General features: G+C 41.1%; 1 protein-coding gene across 1 annotated transcript; it reads right to left on the reverse strand.

Moving 5' to 3' along the window:
- Positions 1 to 27,575, reverse strand: Dsg4 (desmoglein 4). The gene is made up of 15 exons (XM_060378609.1): positions 27,459 to 27,575; positions 25,781 to 25,912; positions 23,362 to 23,517; positions 22,884 to 23,028; positions 20,813 to 20,979; positions 20,438 to 20,572; positions 18,751 to 18,936; positions 16,538 to 16,809; positions 15,110 to 15,249; positions 12,524 to 12,742; positions 11,318 to 11,623; positions 9,826 to 9,965; positions 9,600 to 9,663; positions 8,076 to 8,284; positions 1 to 1,256 (listed from the first exon to the last, which is right to left on the reverse strand). Exons 1-15 carry the CDS (start codon positions 27,573 to 27,575, stop codon positions 486 to 488), a joined length of 3,159 nt encoding a protein of 1,052 aa, XP_060234592.1. The 3' UTR covers positions 1 to 485.
- Between the last annotated feature and the right edge of the window lie 224 nt (positions 27,576 to 27,799).

A 27,799-nucleotide genomic window follows, 5' to 3' on the forward strand; every position in this document is an offset into this window, starting at 1 on the left:
TCCTTCCTTCTTTCCTTCCTTCCTTCCTTCCTTTTTTGTGACAGGGTTTCACTACATATCTCTGTCCTGATTTTAAAAGAATCAAAATATTTCTTTAAAGAAGAATATGGGTAGAAGATGCAAATAAAAGTTCATTTGCAACTTTCATGCACAACATCTTTTTTAGGGTGCTGGTTTAGCCTGGGGACTTAGGCGACTGACACCATGACATGTGCTTCTTGTTGGAAAACACCTAAAAGATATAGCACCTTTAATTCTAGGGGGTATTTTTTTGGGGGGGAGCATTATTGAGAGCCAGAAAGACTAAAAGAGGGCTTATCTAAAGTGCGTAGTAATATTTATCCTCCAAAAGCTGCCATCAAAGAGCCCTGTTGAATCTAGAATGTGTGAATGTTTGCTGCATGTTAAAATGTTGATCACAAAACAGAATATGTCTTTGATGGGTATGTTGGTGGTCATTAGAGTATGAACTATCCATGACAGAATTACTGTGGGGAGTAATGTATGTTGCTGTATCTTGTTACTCGATGTTGAGATGTCATTGGGGAGGTGGAGCCTATGGTTTGGCTTATGTGAATGTCTGGGCTCACCATTTGTGTCACTTGAATTTCTGGCCCTACCAAAATACCTCCACTCATCACTGGTGCCATACAAGCTTCAGTCATGTTACTGTTGCCCATGTCAGGCATACCAGGGCTAGCCACCACTCTCTCAGCATAGTATACATTGTGTGTGTTGGCTATCTCCGCAGGCACACAAATGTTCCCCTGAACATCATAGACAGGTGCCATTACAGTTTCGGTCACGACTACATTGGAAGGAAGCGGAGAATCGAAAACAATCGTTGTGGGTTGTACACATGGGTCAGTAGTAGTGTAGGTCTCAGTCACTATGATGTCCCCATGAATCATAGGTTCAGAGGCTGCTGCCATTTCTGCTTGGAATTCAGCTTCTGAGAGAGTCATTCCTGAAGATTCATTGACAAAGTAATTCGGCCCGAGCAGAGGGAGGTCAGTACTGATGGGTATACAGGCCTGCTGTGAAGGGAATGGTTCAATTTCTGTGTCCAAGCAGATTTCAGCCAGAGTCCTGAATTTTGGATCTAAAGTCTCCATGTAGCTTTCGTCTAAGTCATCCACAATCCAGCTGCAGCAGCCAATGGAGCCCACAGGTGATCCAACTCCTTCGTGATCATAAATGAGCAGGCAGTCGTTGGCTGGTCGGCCTTCATCTTCATCTGCGTATGCATATGCTTTCTAAGGTGGGAGGAAGGACAGGAGGTTAGAGGTTTCTTTTCCTTTACACCAACCAATGAAGAATAAAAGCAATGCTCCAGTAACTTTTGACCTAAAGATTTTTGTGGACGAAATTGAAAAATAAAACAATACTTTGAAGTATTACTAAATTATTGCACTTTTAAATGGAGATCATTGTATGTGTTAGTGAGGCATAGAATTTGAGGAATGTGTGTCAATTTCTCTAGTTTGAAAAGTAATAGATGATAAGAACTATATTTTGTTGTGTTTTGGGTCAGATAATGTACATTACTTTTGGATTTATAGTTCTTTGTTTCTGAGGTGGCCTAGAAATAAAATGTGTTTAGTTATGTTCAAAATATTTATTTTTAAAAGTTTTTTACACTTATGCATTTATTTGTGTCATGTGTATGGGTATGTGTGTACCATAGAGCTTATATAGAAGTCAGAGGACATCTTTTATGTTGGCTCTTTTCTACTACTGTGCACATCCTGGGGATCAAACTCAGGCTGTTGGGTTGAAATAGTACAGCAAACATGATGGGACATCTTGCTAGTCCCCAAATATTTATGTAATGAGAGCATTGAGGAACAAAACATATATAAAGATAGAAAGCTTTCTGAATGTAAGAGACTATCTTCAGAATGTTCTTGAGGTCCTCTGTGGCTTTAACCACTCAAAGATGATGACAGAAATGTCTAAAAAAGTAAGGGTCTGTCAAACCATTCCTGCATCCCTTGGATGAAGCTCACTTGATCATGGTGCATGACGTATTTGATGTGTTTTTGGATTCGGTTGGTGAGTATTTTTGAGCATTTTGAGTATTTTTGCATTGATGTTCATGAGTGAAATTGGTCTGAAACTCTCTTTCTTTGTTGATTCTTCATGTGATTTAGGTATCAGGATGACTGTGGCTTCATAGAATGAATTTGGTAATGTTCCTTCAGTTTCTATTTTGTGGAATAGTTTGAGGAGTATTGGTATTAGCTCTTCTTTGAATGTCTGGTAGAATTCTGTGCTAAAACCATCGGGACCTGGATTTTTTTGGTTGGGAGACTTCTGATGGCTGCTTCCATGTCCTGAGGGGTTATAGGACTATTTAAACTGTTTATCCAATCTTCATTTAGCTTTGATAGATGAAATATATCCAGAAATTGTCTATTTCTTTAGGTTTTCCAACTTTGTGGAATATAGATTTTTGAAGTAAGACCTAATTATTTTTTTATTTCCTCAGCAATCTGTTGTTATGTCTCCATTTTAATTTCTGATTTTGTTAATTTGTGCTTTTTAGTTAGTTTGGCTAAGGGTTTGTCTCTCTTGTTCATTTTCTCAAAGAACCAGGTGTTGGTTTTATTGATTCTTTGTATTGTTTTCTCTGTAATCCACCATATACACAAATTCAAAGTAAAAAAATCACATGACAATCTATTGGAAGCAGAAAAAGCCTTTGAAAAAAATCCAACATCCCTTCATCATGAAAGTCTTGGCCATATCAGGATATAAAGCCCATATCTAAACATATACAACAAGCCAATTGCCAACATCAAATTAAATGGAGAGAAACTCACTTGAAGTCCTAACTAGAGCAATAAGACAACTAAAGGAGATCAAGGGTATACAAATTGAGAAGGAAGAAATCAAAGTATCACTCTTTGCTGATGATATGATAGTGTACAGAAATCCTAAAATCCTATCGGAGAGCTCCTACAGCTGATAAACACTTTCAGCAAAGTGGCTATATACAATATTAATTAAAAAAATCAGTAGCCCTCCTGTACACAAATGACAAATGGGTTGAGAAAGAAATTTGGGAAACTACACCCTTTACAATAACCACAAGTACTGTAAGGTATCTTAGTGTAACTCTAACCAAGCAAGTGAAAGACCTGTATGAAAAGAACTTCAAGTATCTGAAGAAAGAAATTGAAGAAAATATCAGAAGATAGAAAGATCTCCCATGCACATGGATTGGTAGGATTAACATAATAAAATAGCCATCTTACCAAAATCAATCTACAGATTCAATGCAATGCCCATCAAAACACCAACACAGTTCTTTACAGACCTTGAAAGAACAATTCTAAACTTCATATGGAAAACAAAAAACCCAGAATCTTATACAATAAAAGAACTTCTGGAGTTATCTCCATCTCTGACTTCAAGTTATACCACAAAGCAATAGTAATAAAAACTGCATGGTACTGGTATAGAAATAAACCGGTTGATCAATGGAATCACATTGAAGACCCAGAAATAAACCCACATAGCTATGGTCACTTGAGTTTTGACAAAGGAGCCAAAACCATACAATGGAAAAAAGAAAGCATTTTCAACATATGGTGCTGGCTAAGATTCCCCTTTTCCTCGGAAAAGGGGAGGGGGCAGGAGAGAGGGAGAGAGGGTGAGATCAGGAGGGAAGGGACTATAAGGCTGCAAAAAGACCTAGCTTATCAGGTCTCATCAGGACTGCCTCCAAAATGTCCTCCTCTGTGGCCTAGCAAGACTGCTTCTAACCTCGGGTAGGGATAAGCTAGGGTCAGATGGAAGGGGAGGAGGACCTCCCCTATCAATAGACTTAGAGAAGGGCAGGGAGGAGATGAGGGAGGAAGGGTGGGATTGGGAGGGGGCTATAGCTAGGATACAAAGTAAATAAACTGTAATTAATACAAAAAATAAAAATTTAATTAAAAACAAAGAAGTAAGATTCTGAGAGATGAGCCTATGCAATGTTTTCAAATACCTCTGACTGAGCCCCATCTCATTGTAGGGCTCAGAGTAGTTTCAGACCTACACTCTTGTTTCAAGCTCTCAAAGGTGGGATTATAGACATGTACCACCATGCCTTGCTTTAAATTATTTTTAAAAAAAGACCTTTAAGACTAAAACCTTAGCAAGAGCCCAATAGATGAAGGAGAGCAGGAGAAGGTGGACCACCTTGTTTAGAACAGTGGGGCAGAAGTGGACACCAATCAGATTCCTCTTCTTGTTTTGGCCCATGAATGTTTCCATGCATTTTTTAAATTCTTTTTAAATGTTTTAAAATTTAATTTTATTTATATATATTTATTTATTACAATTTATTCACTTTGTATCCCCACTCTAGCCCCCTTCCTCATCTCCTTCCAGTCCCATCTACCCTCATTCTTCTTCCTCTATGTCCTTTCCCTAGTCCTCTGATAGGGTAGGACCTCCTCCCCTTCTATCTGATCCTAGCCAATCAGGTTTCATCAAGGCTGGCTGCATCATCTTCCTCTGTGGTCTGGCAAAGCTGTGCCCCCCAGGGAGAGGTGATCAAAGAGCCAGCCACTGAGTTCATGTCAGAGACATCCTTGGTACTCCTTAGTAGGAAACCTACCCGGACACTGAGCAGCCAAAGATCTTCTGAAGGTGTCTTTATCTCAGATCTCAAGCTGTACTATAGAGCAACAGTAATAAAACAGCATGGTACTGGCATAGAAACAGACTGGTGGACCAATGGTAATGAATAGAAGACCCAGAAATAAACTCACACGCCTATGGAAACTTAATTTTTGACAAAGAAGCCAAAATCATACAATGGAAAAAAGACAGCCTCTTCAACAAACGGTGCTGGTCTAACTGGATGTCTACATGTAGAAAAATGCAAATAGACCCATTTTATCACCCTGCACAAAGTTAAAGTCCAAGTGGATCAAAGACCTCAATATAAAAGCAGACACACTTAAACCTGTTAGAAGAAAAAGTGGGAAGAACTTTGACCTCATTGGCACAAGAAACAACTTACTGATCAGAACACCAACAGCACAGGCTCTAAGAGCAACAATCAATAAATGGGACCTCATGAAACTGAAAAGCTTCTGTAAAGCAAAGGACACTGTCATCAGAACAAATGACAGGCTACAGACTGGGAAAGGATCTTCATCAACCCTACATCTGACAGAGGGCTGATATCCAGAATATATAAAGAACTAAAGACATTAAACACCAACAAACCAAGTAATATAATTTAAAAAATGAGGAGCTAAATAGAGAAATCTCTATTTATAATGGCAGAGAAACTTAAGGAAATGCTTAATGTCCTGTAGTCATTCCGGAAATGTAAATAAAAATGACCCTAGATTTCACCTCACACCCATCAGAATGGCTAAGATCAAAAACTCAAGAGGTGGTGCATGCTTGAGAGGCTGTGGAGAAAGGGGAATCCTCTTCTATTGCTGGTCGGAATGTAACCTTGTACAACCACTTTAGAAATCAGTTTGGCGCTTTCTCAGACAATTAGGAATAGCGCTTCTTCAAGATCCAGCTATACCACTCCTAGGCTTATACCCAAAAGATGCCCCACCATTCAATAAGGACTTTTTTTTTTCAATCTCAATCTCAACATCTTTTTAAAACTTATTTTTTATTGTTTGATAATTTCACACATGCATGTAATGTGTTTTGAGCAGACTCCCCTCATTCCCTCCTTCCCATTTCCTCCCCCTTCCTCTTCCACCACTGTTTTTTCTCAGCTTTCTGTGTTTTTTTTTTTTTTTTTCTTTTTTTTTAAAGCCACTGAGTCAGCTTAGTGCTGTCTGCAGGTGCATGGCTGAAAGACCAGTTACAGGGAGCAAGAACAGTCTCTCAGGAGTTATATCCCTGACGAAAACCTGACTCCCTCGCCTAGCAGCCATCAATTGCAGGCAGCAGTTCAGCCAAGCACGAGATTTCATGACTCCCTCTCTACAGCTAAGCATGAGATTTCGTGACCCCCTAACCCATCCATGCTTCTTTTAGCTTGATGTTGTTTTTGAGGCAGGGTCTTGTTATGTAATCCAGGCTGGTTTCACAATCTCTTGCATGTGTGGGATTACAGATGTGTGCACGATGCATGGCTTTCCATGGGATGCTAGGGGTCTGCAGCATGTCACCTGATATAGTCAGACCTTTTTTAAATTATAAAATAACAAGGGAGGAAGGAAGAGAGAGGGGGGAGGGGTAGAGAAAGGGGAGTGAGAAGGAAAAAAGAAGATGGGAGAGTGAGAAGGGGAGGGAGATGCACTGCATGCTCAAGTCCCAAACAGTAGAAGAATGACATCTTTCATACTGCCTTGTACTACTTTTCATGTGCTCTGTTCTCCCGCTAGTGGCCAGAGTGCAAGGTCTTTAATATATAATTATGATTTTTCTGAATGATTTAAAAACATTTCTGGGATACATATAATTTGAGCCTACTTATTGACTAAATTCATTAGTAGCATTGATCTGTTATTTAATAATTGATATTATTCATATATGATTTGAAATAATATTTTAGCTACTGATTTTTTTTGCTTATTTTTGACAATTTCATACATGTGTACAATACTGTGGTTATGTTTGCCCACATTATGTTCTCCCAGTGCCTCTGAACACCTGTTTCTTCCTTTCTAGTCTCATTGATGCTTTCATGACTTAATTTTTTTTTTAATGTACCAAGTTGGAGTCGCTTGTCTAAGCACAGGTAAGGTGCAAATTGCTGCAGCATGACCTACTCACTACTAAGTACATAACTGAAGAAAACATCTGTTCTCACGTCTGCTAGTAACCAAGAACTGCCAACAATTCTTCAAGTAGGGGTGGGACCTCATGGGTACTTTTTTTTTTTTTTGTAAAGAGCAATGGTGAAATTTATGTATTAGCATTTGAGGAATAAATCTAATGGAGATAGGTAAAATGCATTGCTGATTAAAAAAATAAAGTTTTTCAATGTGAGAAATCATTTACTCTTTTAAAATTTATCTTGTTTTTTTTTTTTTTTTTTTGTTTCTATGAGTACTCTGTCTGCATGTGCATTTGTGCGCCATGGGCATGCATGGTACTACAAGAGGATGTTGGATCTCTTGGAGCTGGAGTTATGGATCGTTGTGATCCACCATGTGGGTGCTGGGAATTGAACCCAGGTCCTCTGGAAGAGCAGCCAGTGTCCTTAATTGCTGATCCATTGCTCTAGTCCAAACTTATTTACTGTTTCTGGCGCCCTACAAAACCAACACAGTATCTTGGAGGATTTCTTTGGCATGCTGACAGAACCCTGACACTTTTTTCTTGGGACACAAATGGATGTGCTCTCGACTGAGAAGATCCTAGGTTCTTATCTGTCATCTCTCATCTATCACCAAGTTGTGATAATACATAATCGACTGTAACTCCTTTGTTCCTAGTCCTTTAATAATAATAATAATAATAATAATAATAATAATAATGCTTATAATGATAATGACAACAATAACAGCTACAGCTATGACTACTATTACTATTATTCTGAGATGGTTCTCATCTGTCTCAGGCTGGCTACAGCTATGTAGTGTAGGATGACCTCAAACTTCTGATCCTCCTGCCTGCCTCCACCTCCTAAATGTCAGGATTACAGGTGTGCACCACCCAGTGTGGCTTGTGATCGGGACTGAACCCAGGGCTAGGCAAGTGTTCTACCAACTGAGCCGCATCATTGCCCTGTCCTGTCTCTTATGTTTTCTCTTCCTTGGATCTACCTGGAGAACAAGAAGGGCATCCTAGCAGACAAGAATGCAGTTTTGGTTTTCTTTATTAGCATCCTTTTGCTCAGTTGTTGCTATGGGAATCAAAGGGAAAAGGGGAAGCAGGGAAGGATGGGGAATGTTGGTCTTTTCAGAGTAGTGAAATGTGAAACACTGATGTAATTTGCCTTTATGCCTTCTAAGAACTGAAAAAAACTAAGTTTTTATTTATTTATTTATTTTTTAAGATGAGATTGGAATAGGGTTAAAAGCAACTAAATCTATTTCCACTCCTACAGTTGTGCTTTCCAGGTCTGTGCATGTAAGCTGTGAGAGGCTTACCTCAGAGAAGTAGCTGTCCAGGAAGGCCATGTTCATGCCTGTGTCTTGGTATTCCCGAAGGGTCCCTATAGTCGAACTCCTCTTCCTCAGGGTTCCTGTTGCTCCTCCAGCCACCAGGCCTGTGGCTGTCCCGACACCTGTATTGAGTTCCACTCCTGACACACCCCCTTCTACTGTTCCTCCACCAGCGTAAGTGTTGGTGTAGATTTCTGGAAAGACAAGTTGTTTCTATGACAATGCCCAAATGACCTGGATGGCTTATGCACTTGGAACACTGTCAGCCCCTCCCCCACAGCCAACACAGCACAGAAACAGTTCTAGAAAGCTAGGCAATGAGCCACTGTGAACATATGTAGAGTTTTCAGACTTGACAAAAATTAAGTGACACAGGGGAGACAGCTATGGAACATGGCTCATTTTCATACACACAACCTTTGCCTGGATGGTCAAAGATACAGAATGTAGAGGCTGTAGACCCAGGCTGGCACTGGGTCTGTGCACAAGCAGCAATCTCTATGCCCAAGTCTACTTTAGGGGGCACAACCTATCTCCCCTACCCCAACCCCAGAAAGCAAGAAGCAGGCTTCTTCCAGCAGCCAAATCTCTGGGCCTCATTTGCTCTTGCCCTGGAGAGATGGCTCACTTGGGAACCACATATTCTCTTTGTATGGAAGGTACCAGGCTTCAGGTACTAAGCTATCATCATGGAAAATTGTCTACCCTAGAACTGGACAGCCCCTGCCTGGATCAGTCATTCCCAATTGCAAGGTACTTTTAGGCACTTTTTGCTGTGTGGGACTGGTTAAGTTAGCAGAGTATAAGACACTGGGGCAGGGTAAGCACACATGAATTTAAAGAGCGTCCTTCAGCTCAGTATTCAAAGAACACATTTGCTGGTTTTCTTCCCTTTTCTGTAAGTAACTTTTATCATAGATGATCATTGCAATAACCTGTACCTCATTCCGGCCACTACTCTAATTGCATATGCTGTCACACACAGGAAAATTTATCCATCTATGCATCCATCCATCCATCCATCCATCCATCCATCCATCCATACATCCATTATATCCAATACCTTCATGTTTATATATTCTATGTAACTTATATGTGTTTTTAAAAACATCTTATGTAAAGAATTTTTTTAAAAGATCATGTTATACAGAAGTACAATTACAATGTCAATTACACAGGTTTCTGTAGTCTTCCTTTCAAGGAGAAGGACTACATCCAGAGAGGCTGGGTTTTCACGAGGGGCTTCTTACCAATAAGTGCCAGAGCTAGAAAAACCCTAGTCTGGTTTCAGAATTTGCCTGTTAAATTGCTGTGTTATACTTTGACTGTAACTTCAGTTAGAAAAATTGGGTGGCCACCTCAGGCATATCACACACATACACTCTGAATGTACTCTCACACAACAAGATTCGCATGAACGCTAATTTATAAGGTACTTTAGTTTGAGCTTGTTTGATAGAATCACTTCGTAAATAGTAGAGAGTGAAACAGAACTGGATGTCCACTGACCAGAGGAATCAATGCGATCTTGGGTATTAGAGGCTGTCATGGGTACACATATATTTGACACGTCCTGAAAGAAAGAAAAAAAAAAGGTTTCAAAATAAATGTTTCACGTTCTTCCGGTAAAAGCTGAGACCTGTTTGCTTTTGTCTTGCTTGGAATTGTCAAGGTTGGGTGAGTTCCCACTGAAACCCCACCCTTCCGCTTCCGTGGAAAGTGGCAGTGCACTCACCCTGTCTTCTGGATGGGCCCCCTCTATTCTCCAGGGCTGCATCACTCCTTCGCCTCCCTCAGGCACAGGGGCAAATCTGGTCCCTAGGCCTTCTGGCTGTCTTCTCTTGCAGCAACACATGAGCAGTAAAAGGGGGGACACTGGCCAAGAAAGTGATGAGAGTCAACCTCACTGCCCAGGTTAGAAAGTCCTTTTTTCATGCTACTTTAAATGGAACCAAGGCAAAAATGACACCCCCTCACCGGAGAATGAAGTATCAAATGTGACCATTCATGTTTATAAACATAAACACCGAAACACACAGGACCTGAGAGCTGGAAGCAGGGGCGTGCAAGGCTCTCTAATCCACACTCTTTACTAACTGGTTTGAAATCTGGCCCAATTCACCCCAGATTCCAGGACTTCTAAGCCAACACACATGGATAATCTTTGACTTCTGATGGTTTCCCACGTGACTTCTCAACTTTAGAAGATTTCAGGAATGATACACTGTCAACAGAAGCTGCATTTTGAAATTTGAATTTTGACCTTTCCCAGGATATGCAGCCTGATGAAAGTGTTCCTGAAGCTGTGTTTTAAAGCCTAGGTTCTGATGGATTAAGGTGGCAATGCCTGGCTTCAAACAGGCATGAATCACTGTAAACACTTCTCAATAATTCTTGTGTGTGTAGGGTTGAGAACTACTGATTTAAGATTGTTTATCACAACTGCTACATACCATAGGTTGGGTTCTGAGACATTTCCAAAGACATTCTGAGAATCATTCATGGTTTTCTTTATATATATATATATATATATATATATATATATATATATATTCCAAACATCAGATACTGTATTTTCTTATATCTCAAAATGAAAACGTTTTAATTTGTGCTTATTCACAAACACATCAACAGCATCGTTTGATGAGCTTAATGGTTTTGATTTAAGAACCAGTGTTGGCTTCCCCATGAAGTCTAAATATTTTAGGGGCGATCTAAAACATATAATTAAACTCTCTTTTGAAGACCTGTATGTTTTAAAATAAAGCACAGGGAAGGCAGCCTCCTTTTGAGAGTTTTGTTCAGGGACTTGATATTCCCAGGATCAGGGTCTTAGGGTAGAGTCTGGGATTCTTGAAACCATTTTCCCTGGATCCTACTTTATCAGAGAGAGGACCCTCCATTTTCAGGCCCCATTTAAACCCACGTCTGTAAAAATTTCCACAACTCACCTCCTCTGAGCTACTTGTTCTTGTCTTTCCCCTTTAAAGCAATTTTAGTAGAGTTTCTGTTACAGGATTTATTTTATACGCTTCTATGCTATACCTAACAATTTGCATATGTTTCCCATCTTTAGGAAGATCACTAATCCTTGATCTTTGTGGCTCTGATTATCCACCACGTGCAAGCCCTCGCTGGCCCTAGATGGCTACAAACACTGGAAAGAAAAGGCCAAATGAAGTTCACAATCCTGGTGCATCTAAGAAGGGACAATTTATCGTACTTACAGAGAAGTAGTAAGAGGCCCATGACAATCATGCCAATCCCCGCTGGGCCAAGCCTGACATTTGACTGTTCAGGTCCATCATCACTGACAGTCCCATACATGTCTTCGGTCACCCACATGGTCTCCCCACTGTAGATGCCTGTGGTGCTGGAGTGCAAGCACATGTGTCTGTCATCACAAAAGCAGGCATCTAACTGCACGACCTGCGGCAATTCACACGCTCTGTTGTGACTGTCCTTCACGAGGATGGGGATTTGGTAAAGCCCCGGAGACAAAGTCTGTTCAGTCATGAGGATTGCAGCGGTGTCTAGAGAACAAAGAAGACACAGAGAGCAGATAAGAATTCCCTGGACATAACCCTTCCTGATGCCCAAGGCAGACTCAGCTCACCTCTCCAAGTTCAGTGTCTTTAAGTCCAGAGTTGTAAGGTTGTGCATATGGGGGAGGGCCATATCCCATAATAGTCTCCCTTTGTATCAATTTACTCCTGAGGCATGCACTGCCGCATTCGAGAGCACCATGTCTTAATAATGTGTCCCATGGTTTGCTCAACTATTTCTGTAATACTCGACAATTTGGATTTACATTTTTACCCTTATAAATAAGTTCGCTAGTGAGAAGCAAGTGAGTGAATATCTACAGGAGAGGAGTATTTGAGAAACATTTATGTATTTGTCTGGAATTATTTAAAGTAGGCAATTGTGACCTTTGGCAAGTTATTCAAATTATCTGTTTATTTCAAGTGATTAAACCTTAGTTTGCTGTCTGCTTGTATGAAATGATGAGTTAGCTGATATTTACACGCTATAGTTTATAACTGCAGTATTGAAATATTTTGACTTTTCTTTCTTTTTTTTTTTTTTAGGATAATTTCCCCCCAAATGTCTAGCATACCTGAAAGTTCTAAGATTAATTAATTAACTAATTATTTTAATTTAATTTATTTCTAGAGACAGGGTTTCACTGTGTAGTCCTGGCTGTTCTGGAACTCACTCTGTAAACCAGACTGGCCATGAATTCACAGAGATCTGCCTGCCTCTGCCTCCCAAGTGTTAGGATTAAAGGTGTGCACCACCACCACCTGGCTTTTAATTTGATGTAACTATGTCATAGAAAGAGACAGAAAATTGTGTTTAACTACTGGACTATATTTGGTCACTGCTTTGTTCTGGGGCTTCAAGTGCGACCATCTTCCCGCTGTACTTACCATTGAAGGACCTGATATCCCATATATTAGCAGTGTCTGGTGATTCGTCAACTACACAGAACGTAAAAGGAGAGCCGAAAGAATGGTCACTGACATAGATAATGACAGACGAAGCACCGATGCAGACACTTCTTCTTTTAGCATGAATGATTGGGCAGTAATCATTGGCATCAGGAACCTCAACGCATATGGTTCCTGTGGCTGTTCTCCCAGAGCCATCTGAAAAGGAGAGCATCATGGGAGTTAGGGTAATTGACTCCAGGGAGAAGATTCCATTTTATAGTCTACAATAATGCCACCCGAAGCATGAATAGTGCGAGTAACGTGTGATGCATGGCAGGTTCTGCCTGCTTGGGTTGCTTCAGTCACTTGGCTTCTCTGGCATTCCTTCAGCCTTTCTTCTCTGTGTAAGCTGTTCACTCCTCCGAAGACGCATTTTCTCTTCCTCTCATTCTGTTGATCTCAATGGATATGGGGATGGAAGACAGCATGTCCTTCAAAGAATGTTCATCCTTTGCACTGTCCATGTGAGGTGGACCTCATAGCTGCTGTCAGCCTCCCCACTCAGGGTCTCACAGGCTCTGTGCATGGTGTATTCAGAACTCTGGTGTGGGGTTAAATAATTGCTTACATGTTTTTATTCTGTTGTCTTTGTTCTAAGAATTTTTGTTTATTTCTCTCTTTAATGACACTTGTAGGAAAAATATAATTTTCCCTCTAATCTACTTGAAACAAAGTATCACTCAGTGTAATTTATTAGAAAAAGCAGAGGATAAAAATTATTAGGGTCTGAGTTCAGTCCACTTCCTCCTTTATGCTGTGTTATAGTGAATAAAGTATTGTTTTTACCCTGCAAGGAGCCTTAATTTTCTCATTTGAAAACTCAGATATTATCCTCTCTAGTTCAGCCAGCTAAATTATTTTATAAGATGTTAGTACACTTATCTTAAAGATAATATTTTATTAGTTATTTATTTACTTAATTTGTGTGTGTCTTTGTGTTTGCATGCATATCTGTCTTTCTCTGTCTCCTTGTCTGTCTGTCTGTCTGTCTGTCTCTCTCTCTCTCTCTCTCTCTGTGTGTGTGTGTGTGTGTGTGTGAATGTGTGCACATGTATGCCATAGCAAGTACATGAAGGTCAGAGGACAACTTGAAATAGATGATTTTCTATTTCCATCATGTGAGTCTTAGAGATAGAACTCAAGTCATCAGGCTTGGCAGCACCTTTCCTCTCTGAGCCATCTTGCCTGCCCCAAAGAAGTTCTGTATACTTAAGTAATGAGAAATCAAGAGCCTCAGCTCAGAAGTAGCCCATAGATTCAGTCTCCAAGAGGGTTCCCCAGTAAGTGGAGCAGGGACTTTCTCTGGGATGAACTCAGTGACAAGATGTCTGATCACCTCTCCCTAGGGGGGTGCAGCCTTGCTAGGCCACAGAGGAAGACAATGTAGCCAGTCCTAATGAGAACTGATAGGCTAGGGTCAAATGGAAGGGGAGGAGCCCCTCCCCTATCAGTGGACCAGGGGAGAGGCATGGGGGGAGAAGAGGGAGAGAGGATGGGATTGGGAGATGAGGGAGGGGACCATAGCCGGGATTCAAATTGAAAAAATTGTAATCAATGATAAAAAAAGACAAGAACATGTGACCCACTTTTTAGACTTTATCATGCTTTTGTTTTTTGAGCCTTGCATTTGGCATGTGGTCATCTGCCCTTTTCTCTGGATACTATAAAGGCCAGATAGAGCCATTCACTGACCTTCCGCCTCTGACTTCCCTGAGGCATACAGTTCAGACATTTACCTTTCTTCTTCCTTACTGACCTCACTTTGTTTGCTCTGTAGCAACTGGCTTCCTAGGCACTGTTCTGGAGAATCATTGATTATGGACAAATAAACAAATTCCTGTTGCTATTCACCAAAAAAAAAAAAAAAAAAAAAAAAAAAGTCATCGATTTTTTCTCTATGAGAGAAGTGGCTCAATCACAAATTAACCCTGTGCAATCTTCGATTAAAGATGGTATACTTTGAATCATCTAGAGCTCTCTCGGCCTAGAGCATCTTAAAATGGACCGTGTTGTCTACTTACGTGACAGGCAGGTGTCTTGTCATAGCTCAGTTCTGCTGAGAATGCTCTCAGGCACTCTGCCTCCCACCAAGGGGACCCTGTAATGAACTTTGGGCACAGTTTGTAATCCCAACTGTGAGGAAGCATTCCTAACATACTCTACACGTGAGATTAGCCATACCCAAGCTATGTGGTCATAAATTGAAATAGCCTCTCATTTACACATGTCTCACTTTCATGCTTTATGCTATAAAGCTGCGCACGATTCTGCTTTGGAACTAAGTGAGATAAATTATGGCTTGAGGATGATTTATGATTATGAGTCAAGTTAAATTCTCTCTAGATTTTAGGTTTTGTGAGTTTAGTTCTCAATCTAACATACTTAAAACTTTCTGTGAGCTTTGTTTGTACCAATAAATACTAAATTTTGACCCGTACAACTATCAACATTAGAAGAGTTGCATTCATAATATTTCACATAATAGAATTAATCATATTAAAACGTTGAAAAGAAATTTCTTACCATCTATAGCCAGGATCTCTGCTGCATATATCCCGTCAGTAATATATTTTGACTTCGCGTCAAATTCCCTGGAAAACTGTATCTCACCAGTCCTCGAGTCAACTTTTAACCAGCTGCCTGCATCGTGCCCTATCACATACCTGTTTTCAAATAAACAAGTTTATCGTTATGCTTCTGAGAAGGTTAGCACTTCACAATCACACGAGAAGTAGAATGCAAGGAACCCACATTGTGTTTGCTTGATTCATCAGGATAATTGTCTTAGTTTATAAAGTGAATATGTGTGTGTGTGTGTGTGTGTGTGTGTGTGTGGGCGCATCCATCCATCCCAGGGAGCATCAAGTATTAAATATATGTGTTAGGCTGACAACAAAATTTCATCACACCTCTTTTACATTTTCAGTTACATAGTAAAATGTATGGGTATATCTCAGGCCTCTTAATTAAGTCATTAATAATATTCAGCTATCAAATATTCTTATCTAGTTTGAAAATCAAATCTTTATTTTCTTTCCTGGCAGACTCTTGCTTGCTGGCCGTGGGCGTGGGGCAGACTGGCTTCAGAGCGCCTGTATGCTGGTGCGCCCAGGGGCTTGTGGTAGCCCTTCTCTACCTCTCTGTCTGGGCCTTGTTATGGATATGTAGCTCAGGGACTTAAGCCAATGAGAACGTTTGGTTCTCCAGCAGGTGAGGTCACACACCTTGCTTCTCTGTCTCATCCTCTCTGCCATTTTCTATGTGAGCAGACTACAGCAGTTTTCCTCAAAGCCAACTAGATTACTAAATTTATAAACTTTGTTCGCTCTAAAAGTACCGAGGAGGAGGAGGCAGAGATAAGGATGAGAAGGGTGAAGAGAACACCATTTATAGTGATTTCTAGAATCTCTTGCACTTGTGTGTAGTATACAGTGCTCTGAATACGTACAGTTCTCTTTTCCTATTTTGGCTCTTTATGTTCATGTTTCTGAAACACCCATGTGTTGGCTTCTTTTCCTGGTTTTTGGTTTTTTTTCCTTTTAGGTCAAGCAGAGAGTTGAAACTCATCTCAAAGATAGCCACAAGTTTTATGGAGACGGGCAGTGACTCATTCTTTATGGTGTATCACTGGTTACAAGATGACCTAATCAGCCTCAGTTCAGGGTAGTACAGCTGAGCTCAGAAGATCAAAGAGACTCTCACGGCAACGTCAGAAGCACTTTAATGTTGCAATCATTCCCCAGATGCAGTTGCTTTATAACCAGCCTGAGCTCCCACTAGCATGTTATTACATTCTAAGAAGATGCCAAATGCTGTTAATAGTCCCCTAAAACAAGCAGCAAAGAGAAAACCCCCCTTTCTTCAAATACTCTACATATAGTGTAGCACACGCCACGTGACTGAACGATGGCCAGAGCGACCACACACGCATGAGAAAAGCACGCGTCGTACCTGACGTTTGTTGCAGGGTGCCCCGTGTCCATATCTATGGCTGTGTACGTGCCGAGCACGTAGCTCATCAAGGAGTCTCCCCTCATTCCTTCACGTAGGTTAAATGTCATGGAGCTTGGGCGGAAGGTCGGTCCTTCCCGCACGTTGACAACCTGGATCCTCACAGGGGTGGAGTGCATGTGGAACTGGGACGCCACCGAGTGGTGAAATTCAGCTTGGTTTCTGACTCCAACGCTGAGGTAAATGTTAGGCGCTTGTTCGTAATCCAGCATCTGAAGTGACCGGGAGAAGAAACAAATGGCTCTGGCTCAGTAAAGGGCTCCGTCTTTGGGAGGTCGGTGGGTGTGTGCTGTACAGAGATGTGTTCGACTGTGCTCTCGTGGGCGTGGCAGGTACACGTGTATGTGTGCACGTGGAGGCCTGGTGCTGGTGTCTTCCTCAATGGCTTCCGCCTTATATATGGAGGTAGACCCTCTCTGAACTTGAAAGGTGAGGCTGCTCTGGCTAGCCAGCTTGCCTCGGGGACCCCAGTCTCTGTCTCCTGTACTCTTGGGTGACAGGGAGCCTCCATGACCAAATGGCTTTTTTGTGGGTGCTGAGGATTTGAACTTTGGTCCTCACATTTTAATGGCAAGTACTTTAGCAGCCATGCCATCTCCCTAGCCCCGTGTTCCCTTTAGACAGAATAAGAAACAAGATGAAGAGGGTAACATCAGGACAAAGTCCTGGAACTTTGCAATTCTGGTTTTTAAACTGAAAATTTTTTTTTTAGTGTTTTATGCACGTAATCACTTAAAACTTTTGCACATGTGTATGTAGGTCAGTTAAATTTATAGGCTCATTTGCTATTTGTTATGTTTGTTTGTCATGATGTTGGGACTATAACCCAGGACCTTGAACATGCCAGATGGGTGCTGACCTATATCTCCAAACCCTAAACTGGCAGCGTAAAATTGAGATCATATTTTAGGTTTATATAAAAAAAAAACCTTAAAATGAAAAGTGACACTTCTTTTTATAAAAAATAAAAATTAAATCAAGAATGGATCAAAAACCACAACTGTTGACTGAGTAACTAGGACTCAGACCTTCTTTGTAGACTTCACCTTTGAGACTATCTTTAAAGTAGTGATGAAAGAATAAAGAAGACAATACCTATGATGTAAGCAAACGTAATTATTATTTTAGATGATGCACACAACTTTAAGAAATCACGTTATTACTTTCTGCATGATACTACAACTTAATTGCACTGGGTCTGGTGGACAAGATGGCTCCTTTATTAGGCACACTCAAATAAGTAAGTGCCGCACCCTGAGAAAAGTCACCTTTGAACTGAATTTTCCGGATGAAAGGTGAATGCAGTCTTTTGATCCAGAGTGACTGATGTGGGAACATGAAAGGTCACAACTGGAAGAGCCATTGCAGAAACAGGATGTGCAGGGCAGTGTCTGTGAGGCACTGGTCTGGGAGCTACAGTAAGCAACGCTGGCTCTTTGTGGAATCCTGGTTTACCATCTCCAGACTGGGATCTCACAGATCCGGTTGGATCCCGTCTTTGTCATTTGTTCCCCCCAGGAGAACTGAGACAATTAAGTCTTTGGTTTTGTTCTCCTTTTTATAAAAAGGAACTACTAATTTTCTTTCCAGAGTAGTGCGGGTTAGAGGAGGGTCTATGTGCAAAGCCTTTCTCCAGATTGGCCTCATATCATAACATAACAGCTGGTGTAGAATCTTGCAATTGCTTAATAATCCCTAGCGTTTGCTCCTTTCATTATTATGTCAGTAATCCCACTGGGTAGGTTCCCAGTTCCCTTGCTTGCTGTATGAAACTTTTTCAGACAAACCTGGTTCAGAAGGATGTCACCTTCTCATATCTCACCAGTATTTTATATTTGTCCCACTCCCAGACTGGGTGTCAGGACACACACTGGCATCACTGTTTGTTGAACTGCTAATGGACATGTTACTTACTTTGATTGTCCTTTCCTTATTTTCTCAATGAAATATTGAACACTATGAGAACGATGTAGTCTTATTTTTCTTGCTAATGAATATTGTGTTGCTAGCCCGGGAGATCCCTTCATCACAGACCAGGAAACTCATGGGTATGAACGGCATTCAGGTGTTGAAGTGCTTTCTGCTGGTATAATCTTGGTCTCAGAATCACTTAGTACTTTGTTGGAGAGAAACCTTACAGATATTGTGCTTACCTTGACCACTTTCAAAATGCCTTCGTTGGTTCGTGGATCTGTTTGGATCTCAAACCAGTTCCCATCATTGCCAGAGAGGATTGAATATTTTGCCAGCCAGTTATCAGTGCCTTCTTCATCAAGATCAATTGCTTGAAATCGTATCAGTTCTGAGCTCAAACAATTTTCTTCAATACTCGCTGAGTACTGAAATAAATAGATCAAGTCCATGGCATAAATTTGCGAAGGAACAAAGAGATTTACTATCATACAATTATCCTCTAAAAATCTAACAAACTATGCCAGTATTCTTTATATCATTTTTAGGTGGCATCTATTCAATCATGGACATAACAATGACATAATTGTAAGATAATTAATTTCCTTCTGCTACATGTGAAATCAATTTCTCATTGGCACTTCATTTTTTTTCTTATTTATTTTTAACTTGCTTTCTTCCTTTAAATAAGCTATTATATATATAATATATATATATATATATATATATATGTAAATCTGTTAATGGCCAAATAGTAAACATTTTGGACTTTGTGGGTCAGAAACTCCTGTCTGGCATTGCTTATCCCTTCATGGTTTCAGCACAAAGTAGGTGGAGACAACACAGGAGAGGAATAAACAAAGAGGAATATTTTTACTAAAAAAAGGTGTCAAGCCATTCCTGGTTCTGATATTTGGATCTTGTAATTTTTTTTTAATAAAGGTCTGGCATAGCCCTGGCTAGTCTTAAATTTGTTATGTAGCTGGGAATGATTTTGAGCTTGTGCCCCTGTTGCTTTTTACCTCCCAGGAGCTGAGACTGCAGGCATGCCCCACTGCCTGGTTGCCGGAGATCAAACCCAGGGCTCCAGGCATGCTGGGCAACCGTTCTGTCAAACTGGACTACATCCCTAGTCCCAAATTTATGACACTTTGTGATAAAGGTGAGAAAGGCGTCTGAGGATGTCTGGAACTCTAGCATAATTAATTCAGCAAGTTGTAAGGTCTATACAAAAATGTTGTTACTGTTTTATTGGCTCAGCAAGATTTTCACATTTCTGTGAGTAGAGGATCTAGAAGAGACTATTTTTTACAGAGGAAGTTTGCTTGGGACAGTGAGTCAGACGTAAGAACGCAGGGGTGCTGAAGATTGCTCAGCGGGTAGAGGCACTTCCGGCCAAGACTGATAACCAGAGTTTGAACCTTGGGACCTACCTGGTAGAAGGAGAGGACCAACTCCTGCAAGTTGTCCTCTGACCTCCACATGTGCACCATGGTGCATGTGCGGTGACATACAACACACACACAGAAAATAAGCAAATCAGTGTAAATAAAAATAAAAAGATAGGGTTGGAGAAGTGGCTCAGCAGTTAGGAGCACTGACTGCTCTTCCGGAGGACCCCGGTTCAATTCCCATCATCCACATGGCAGCTCACGACTATCTGTAAACCCAGTTCCTGGAGATCCGACACTTTCACGGAGACATATGTGCCAGCAAAACACCATTGCACATATAAACTAGATTTAAAATATGGTAAATTTAGAAAAAAAGAGATAAACATAGAGGACTGTTACCATACATAGGGAATGCTGAGGTTTGTATAATCAAGCCGAGTCCACCCACACTGTACCAGCCAGGCTTCTGAATAAGCGCGAAGTCAAACTGGTTGTTTACTGACAAGGGAGAAAGGTTACTAGAAGAGTGACTTACTGAGGTTTTCTCTAAGATGGGGAAATTATCGTTGACATCCAAAATCTTGATTCTGCAGTCGCACTCAGAGGACAGCCCATCTGTGGCTCCGTCCCGATCCGAGCCCCTCACCAGTAGATTGTACATACTGTGTTGCTTGATTAAAATGACAGAGAATCAGAAAGCTTAGGCCCTGGGACTCCAACACAACCCAATGCCATTATTTGTTTTTTTAATAGATGTATAAAATCAAACCTGTATCACCTATCATTTCATTTTCATTAGAAATGGTTAAAGTGTTTTTCCTTCCCTCCTGTGCACTGGACTAAGGCCATGCACAAATCATCTCATCTTTGCCTTTTCAAAATCAAAGTTCCTGTTAGCATGAGGCCATACCTCTCTGTCAAGGAAGTTGGACATCGTGCGGACTTCTCCTGTGTACCTGTTCACCATGAACATGGGCACACCAGCGGGCTCCTGGGAAATGATCTTGTATGCAATTTTAGAATTCAAGTGGTTGTCTTCATCTGCATCGGTGGCACTTAACTTAACCACTAGTGCATCTACGGAGTAAGGGTAGAGGTATAGAATGGTTGGAATTCTACTGGAACCAATCCATCCTCTCATTAGGTATAATAAGAGAACAGTTGGTCTTTCCTCAGTTTCCCCTAGTTCCTCAAGATGATGTTACTGCAGCTTATACCAGGGAGTCACATCACCCACACCAATAGTCACAAAAGTAATAGTAGTTCACATGTGAAGCTCTTGACAGTTTATTCTTTCACTTGGTTAATGATAAGTTAGCAAACTAGTGGTCTTTAATATATGAAAAAGTTCAGTAGACTATCATAAAGCCAAAGAAGTGATTTTATCACGTTTGTTTTTACCATGGCCTTGTGAAATTATTTTTTGTTGTTTAATTAAGAAGTTGATAATTGAGTTAAATTCAACATTGCAATACTTATTGCTTGTGTGTGTATGCATGTGTGTGTGTGTGTGTGTGTGTGTGTGCGCGTGTTCTTTGAGACAAAGGTCTTTCTGCAGATCCCTGGTTGTCCTAGAACCTTGTAGACCAGGCTGGCCTTAAACTCACAGATATGTCACCTTTGCTTCTTGAATGCTTGGATCAAAGTTGTGTGCCACTATGCCTGGCAAATATGTATGCTGTTAACTGTCACTTAGAACTGTTACTGTTTACCCTAGAAGATAATTTATCAAAGTACAAGTTATATAGTTATTAAAATGAATAATTGATCAAAGAAATTTCTTAATTATTCATGCAGAGAAAACACAGGCCCTGTGGCCAAGTCCCGCTGTCATCATCTACAGGGTTGACTTTACAGAATTGGCAGATATTTTGCCTCCCAGACCTCAAAGTGAAGAGCCTACTGCAGAGAATCTTGGTGTCCTTAAACAGACAAAAACAGGGCCACCAAGACTTTGGAGCTTGTGGAGGTGTGTCGTGGTCCTGTGGGTGACTGTTTAGACACCGTACTTACAGGATGAGGAAGCATCAACAGCAGTGGACTGGGTGTGGCTCTCTCCTCTTCCCTCACAGAGGCCACTCTGAGGAATGTCTGCAAGGAGGCTAAGGCCAGAGTCCTTCCTCCAAACACCTCTCACTTGTGCCCCCTCAGACAAAACCTTTCTGCCTTTGCGTAAGTTCAAAACACTGATGTTTTTCTTCCTCTCTTCTCACTTTTGCTAATATTTCCTCTTGAATGTGTTTGGAGGTGTAATGTGAGATGCAGAATTGAAAGGTTAGGGAATATTAGAGGATTGGAAGGAGGTGGAAGCAGGCAGAATGTGAGGAAAGGGGAAAGTAGCAACGGCAGAGAAACATAAGGTTAAGGAGGAAAGAAAAGAGCATGACAAAGAAAGCAAGGGGGAGCACTAAACTTGGAATTAAGTGGGGTGGAAAGAAATGGAAGAAAAGGTGCACACACATTCAGAGAGAGAGAGAGTGAGAGATAAAGAGACACAGAGACAGAGACACAGAGAGAAACACACACACAGAAAGACACGGAGAGAAAGACAGAGACAGAGAGAGAACAGAATGTCACTTGCTGCCTGAAGATGATTGCTCCAAGTAGTAGCTCCATGGAGAGAATGCTTCCTGAACTGTTATTTCCTAGTGTGGTTCAGTGATGACCTTTTGAGCCATAGACCAGAATGGAGTCTGTGGTGGTTTTGGTTTTTTCAGTTGACTCCTTCTATCCAACCATTTCTGAGAATGATGCCGAGCACTGGCTCTCCAATGTGTGTAGGAATCATCTGTGAATAGGAGGCTACTAAGCATTTTAATTATATATTTTTCTACTTGAGCTGTGTTAGAATGTTTGGGGTTTATTCAAAGTGGAGCTTGGCTTTTTCTAATATTTGAGTAAGCTAGCATTTCGATCTTCTGAAGCTTTTGAGTGGAAGAAGCGAGCACACACAGTGCAGTAAAGGGCGGTGGTCCACTCACTGGCATCGCTGTTTTCTTCAATGTTGGCCGTGTACACGTTCTGACTGAAGACTGGGGGGTTATCATTCACATCCATGACTTTGACTCGGAGTTCCAGAGGTCTCTCCAAGTCTTCTCCTCGTGAGTTGAGAGCGCGGCAATGGATCTATAGAAAGTCAGAGCAAAGCTGTGTTTTTCCACTTAATTGGCAACGTGCTTGAAAACACATGAAGAAACATTCCAAGAAATAATACTTCTTCCCAAATTCAGACTATGCTGGAGCCTAACAATTGAAACATCATTGATACTTGCTCATAAACAGGTATAATACACTGGACACCAACTTGGCTTTCTCAGACTTTTCTTCTTTCTTCAGGCCCTTCATTAGTTTCTATCTACTATTTTTTTTTTTTATCTACAGATTTGATTAATTTTCTTCCTTTTCTAAAAGGAGAAAAAAAATAAGAAAGATAAATAAAAACCCACCACTGGGACTTACCAAGAAGAGTGGGGTTATCTCCCTGTCCACCACTGAGGTAATGTTGATTTCTCCAGTCCGAGGGTTGATGGTGAACACGCCATAAGGTGGCCGATCGATCCCCGCTCCAGAGATCCGGTACGTTATCCTCTGGCTTACTTCACAGTCCGATCTAATCTACAAGAGAAATGCCTAGCTTCGGGACCCAGCTCATAGGCTTATTATAGTATTATACAAGGGTGTGTGTGTGTGTGTGTGTGTGTGTGTGTGTGTTTGTATGAGTGCAGGTGGCCATGGAAGCCATAGGCATCCGACCATCTTGGAGCTGGAATGAGAGGCAAGTGCAGGCCACCCGAAGTGGGTGTCGAGAACTGAACTCAGGTCCTCTACAAAGCAACGCATGCTATTAGTTACTGAGACATCTCTACAGCCTGCCTCCCCTGCTTTTATATTTGAGACAGCCTCTTTGAGCCTCAACCTTGAAGATGACTAACCTGGAATTCTCACCCTTCTACCTCCACTCACTCCAGAGCTGTAGTTACAGGCACGGACGACTAACTATGCCTAGCTTTGTGTGGTTCTGGGGGAAGAACCCAGTAATTTATACATGATAGGCAAGCACTCTACCAACGGGTCTACATCCCCAGTGTCTCTTTAGCATTTTTAAAAAGGATAATTGGTTTGTGTTAGTATTCCTTTGCTCAGAATTGACTTTGAGACTCATAACGATATGTAAATGAAGCACATCAGATGGAAAAGAGGTGCTTAGAGGCAATAAAAATACCACATATATAAATCTGCTTGCCACTCTAATGTCAACAGATAGTATAGCTAACAGTCAGCCATGTGGATTTTGCTGTAATAGTTTTATTCCTATTGATCATAAATTTAAACTGCTTACATTTTAGAAACTTACCTCTATACTGCAGATGAGAGTATGTGTTAAAACCCTAACATTTGCTACCTAAACATCACAATTCAAGTAAGCTGGGAATAACACCTCTGGTTAGCTCAGTTCTAAAAATCTCTTCTACATTGGAGAAAACCTAGCAATATCCCCAAGGGAAAGAAAAACTGAATTTGTAATATAGGCTGGATAACAACTCTAAAACTAGTGATGAGTTAAATGAAAACAATGTCTGAGAGAGAATGTGTCTCTTTCTTGAACACAGTGGAACACCCTTGCCTACACTTGCTCTGTTTTCAGCCAAAAGCTGTAAAGAAGAGATTTGTTGGATTACCCTCCTTGATCTCAGTGAAGATCCAGGGTCAAGATAGCCAGCTGCAAGTGGCCTCCAACTTTCATGACTGAGCGAGTACATGTTCTTATAGGATTTCTTTCTTGCCTCTAGCCTTTGCTTGTGAATGCCTGTTATGATTCTCAGTTTTAAAGGCTAGTGTGATGATTTTCCATGTAAATGCACTTGCTGCTAAGCCTGATGAGCTGAGTGTGAACCTCAGAACGCACCTTGTGGAAGAAGAGATTCCCACAAGTTGTCTTTTGGCCTACTCTCGCCTCCTTCTTTTCTCTCTCTCACTCTCTCTTTCCCCCTCACACACTCTCAAATACACACTTTCTCTCACACACCTTCTCTCTCACACATACTCTATCTCATATTTTCTCCTCCTTCTTTCTCACTCTCTCACACGCAATACACACACGCACACACTCTCACACACGAGTAATTAAAGTTTTCTTTATAAAAAGATCCTTAGCATCAGGACTTAGAAACTTGGTTTGAATTTGCAGTATCATCTTTACTTTCTAAAATTCACCAACATGGCAACCCGTTTACTTTTTGGAGTCAGTCTCCCACCGCCATAAACTTGTGATGTATACAGGGCACAATGAGCAGAGCACAGTAGATGAAATCCATCTGTTTATGTTGGAGGGCCACGGCTATCTTTCAGAATGACGTACCACAAACCTTCCGTTGTGTGCCAGTCCCCAGCTTGGGATATTTAAGGGTGTCCAAAGGTTGGTAATATGTCAAGTAAAGCACTTGCCTCATAAGCACGAGGACCAGTGTCTGAAAGCTAGAACCACATTAAAGAAGCTTGGGCCTGGTAGTAATCCAGGTGCGTAGCAAGTGGAGACAGATCCCTGAGGGTCACTGGCCACCCACTCTCACCTAATTGGTGAGCTCCAGGTCATTGAGTACAAGGTGAACAAATAGCACTGAGGAACACTGAATGGCCTTCATAGACACATACACACATATTCATGTGTACCCACGCACACGAGTGCATCTGCATACATGCCACACATACACACACGTTAAAAGTAAAATCTGAGCAACACAAGCCAATGACAGCACGCCATCCTTTTAAATCTCTGTGGGCTGGCAGAGGCTGCAAATCCTTGAAAGAGTCCAGAGATTTCCAACTACAGATGCTCCTGCTATGAGCTCAGGCTGCCCCTGCTTTCCCTATCACTCACTCTGGCAATTGGATTCCTCTTGGAGTTGTCCTCGCCCTCCCGGCAGGCTGCAGCGAACTTGATCCACTCCCGCTTTTGTCTTCTGACAGTCTGCCAGGATGTGGTGCCATTTTCAATGTCTAATTCTTTTACCTAAAGAAAAAAATATCATGTTTCTCATGGCACCAGGGTACCTTGTACTGAGACAATTGTTTAACACTGTAAGGTGTGTCCAGAGGGAATGATAAATTGAGGAACAAAGGAATTGATTTTCTGATATATAGTTATGGGCAGACACAACCTTCCCACCCCTGACTGTGTTGGAATGGTCTCATATCTTTAGAAGATGGCATGGGAACAGGTTTCGTTGGCTGTGCTGGGTGCTCTGATTCTGGACTGTAGCACGCAGTGCAGCTCTTCTTCATTTCGTCTTTGTCCCTAGGTAATGATCTTGCCTGTCCCATCCTCCCTTCATCTCCAGTTGGGCTTTCCTGACTCCATATAGTCACTGCTCCACGTGAACGTGTTCCACACAATAGGAGGGAAGGGATCTTTCTCTTCTTCTGATAGCCCTCTGCGTTACTGTAAATAATAATATTTAAACTGCATACGCGTCCCTGGTGACAATCCTATGGACACCTTTTTGATGTTTGTTTTTTGAGACAGGGTTTCTCTGTGTAGCATTGGCTGTCCTGGACTTACTCTGTAGACCAGGCTGGCCTGAAACTCATAGAGATCCGTCTGCCTCGGCCTCCAGTGCTGGGATTAAAGGTGAGATCCACCACCTCCTGGCTTCCTATGGACACCTCTATGATTTCTCCATGTATATTTTATCAGTGTCCTGTGGATGTTTGTCTTTTTGTGGTTTTATGTTGCTACTGCCTGCAGATTCCTCAAGAATTTGACACCACTGAAGACCTTAGCAATTCTACCTGAAGCATGAACACACATGTATGCATGTGTAAAGGCATAATATATGCATTTATTTCTGGAAGTCCTAATGTTCTTATTGGATCACAGATAATCATGTTTACGTAAGGTTCGATTGCTATTTTGGGGGAAGGCAGATGGCCCACATGAATGGGGTTTATTATTTCAAGAACCAGTGAATTTACCCCTCATCTTAACCCTGCTTCCTGAGGCATTTCACATATTTCGTACTTGCCTATGAAGCTTAGAAACACGATTTTATTCTCTCCGGTGACTTGAGACACTCACAGTGAGGGTTTCATCAGCACCGCAGGAGGAACACGGCTGTTAGGCCGAATTCCTGAGTCCTTCTATGAGTGGAAGTAGATTCTCTGCCGGTGTGTTTAGTTGTAGATTACACATTTTTAACTTTGCACCTTTCTTTCCTTTACAGACTGTCAGTGGTATTTTCTAATTGATGTTCCTCTTCCGTCTTAGAGGACTTTGCTGCTTCCTTTGCTTTGCTCTAGGTTGAGAAACTTGTAAATAAGCTACCAGCATAATTTGAAGAGTAGAAGTTTGATAAGACAAGCTCTGGAAACCATGCCTTACAGGCCTAGAAATCAGGACCTACAGGGTTCCTATTGCTAGTTTGGTTTGGCTCTGGTTCTGCCTTTTACTTTTGTTAGGATAACTACAGTTTCTAACATTTTAATTTTTAATATATGATGTGTTTTAACATCTAATTTTCTTTTCATTTTAAGTAGAGGAGATAGTTGTTATACATTACCTCAACAATAAATTCACTGTTTACTCCCAGTATCACCTGTAATAAAAGGAAAATATTAGCATATATTTGCATAATTAAAGAAAGCAAAATTATACAATTCTGATGTTTCTTTATCATTTCTTAAACATATATACAGTTAATACTGTAAAATACAATTGGTAGTAGGAGATAAACAGTACAGATCTGCTTTTTGTCCCTAAAAGTCTTTTTAATTTTACAAGAGTACACCAAATAATAATTCTTGGGCTGAGGAGATTACTCAGTGAGAAAAATGCTGTCTCTGCAAGGATGAGGCCCTGTGTTCAGAGACCCATACTTCCTGTAAAAGCTAGTTGCAGAGG

The sequence above is a fragment of the Meriones unguiculatus genome, chromosome 2, assembly GCF_030254825.1.
Source record: "Meriones unguiculatus strain TT.TT164.6M chromosome 2, Bangor_MerUng_6.1, whole genome shotgun sequence".
Taxonomy (NCBI): Eukaryota; Metazoa; Chordata; class Mammalia; order Rodentia; family Muridae; genus Meriones; species Meriones unguiculatus.

Coding starts and splice junctions, on each gene's coding strand:
- Dsg4 (XM_060378609.1), bottom strand. CDS start 27,575: ATGATAAAGAAACATCAGAATTGTATAATTTTGCTTTCTTTAATTATG. Junction 20,980..22,883: donor TGAAGAAAACAGCGATGCCA/GTGAGTGGACCA, acceptor CTTACTCCGTAG/ATGCACTAGTGGTTAAGTTA. Junction 18,937..20,437: donor CCATCTTAGAGAAAACCTCA/GTAAGTCACTCT, acceptor TATTTATTTCAG/TACTCAGCGAGTATTGAAGA.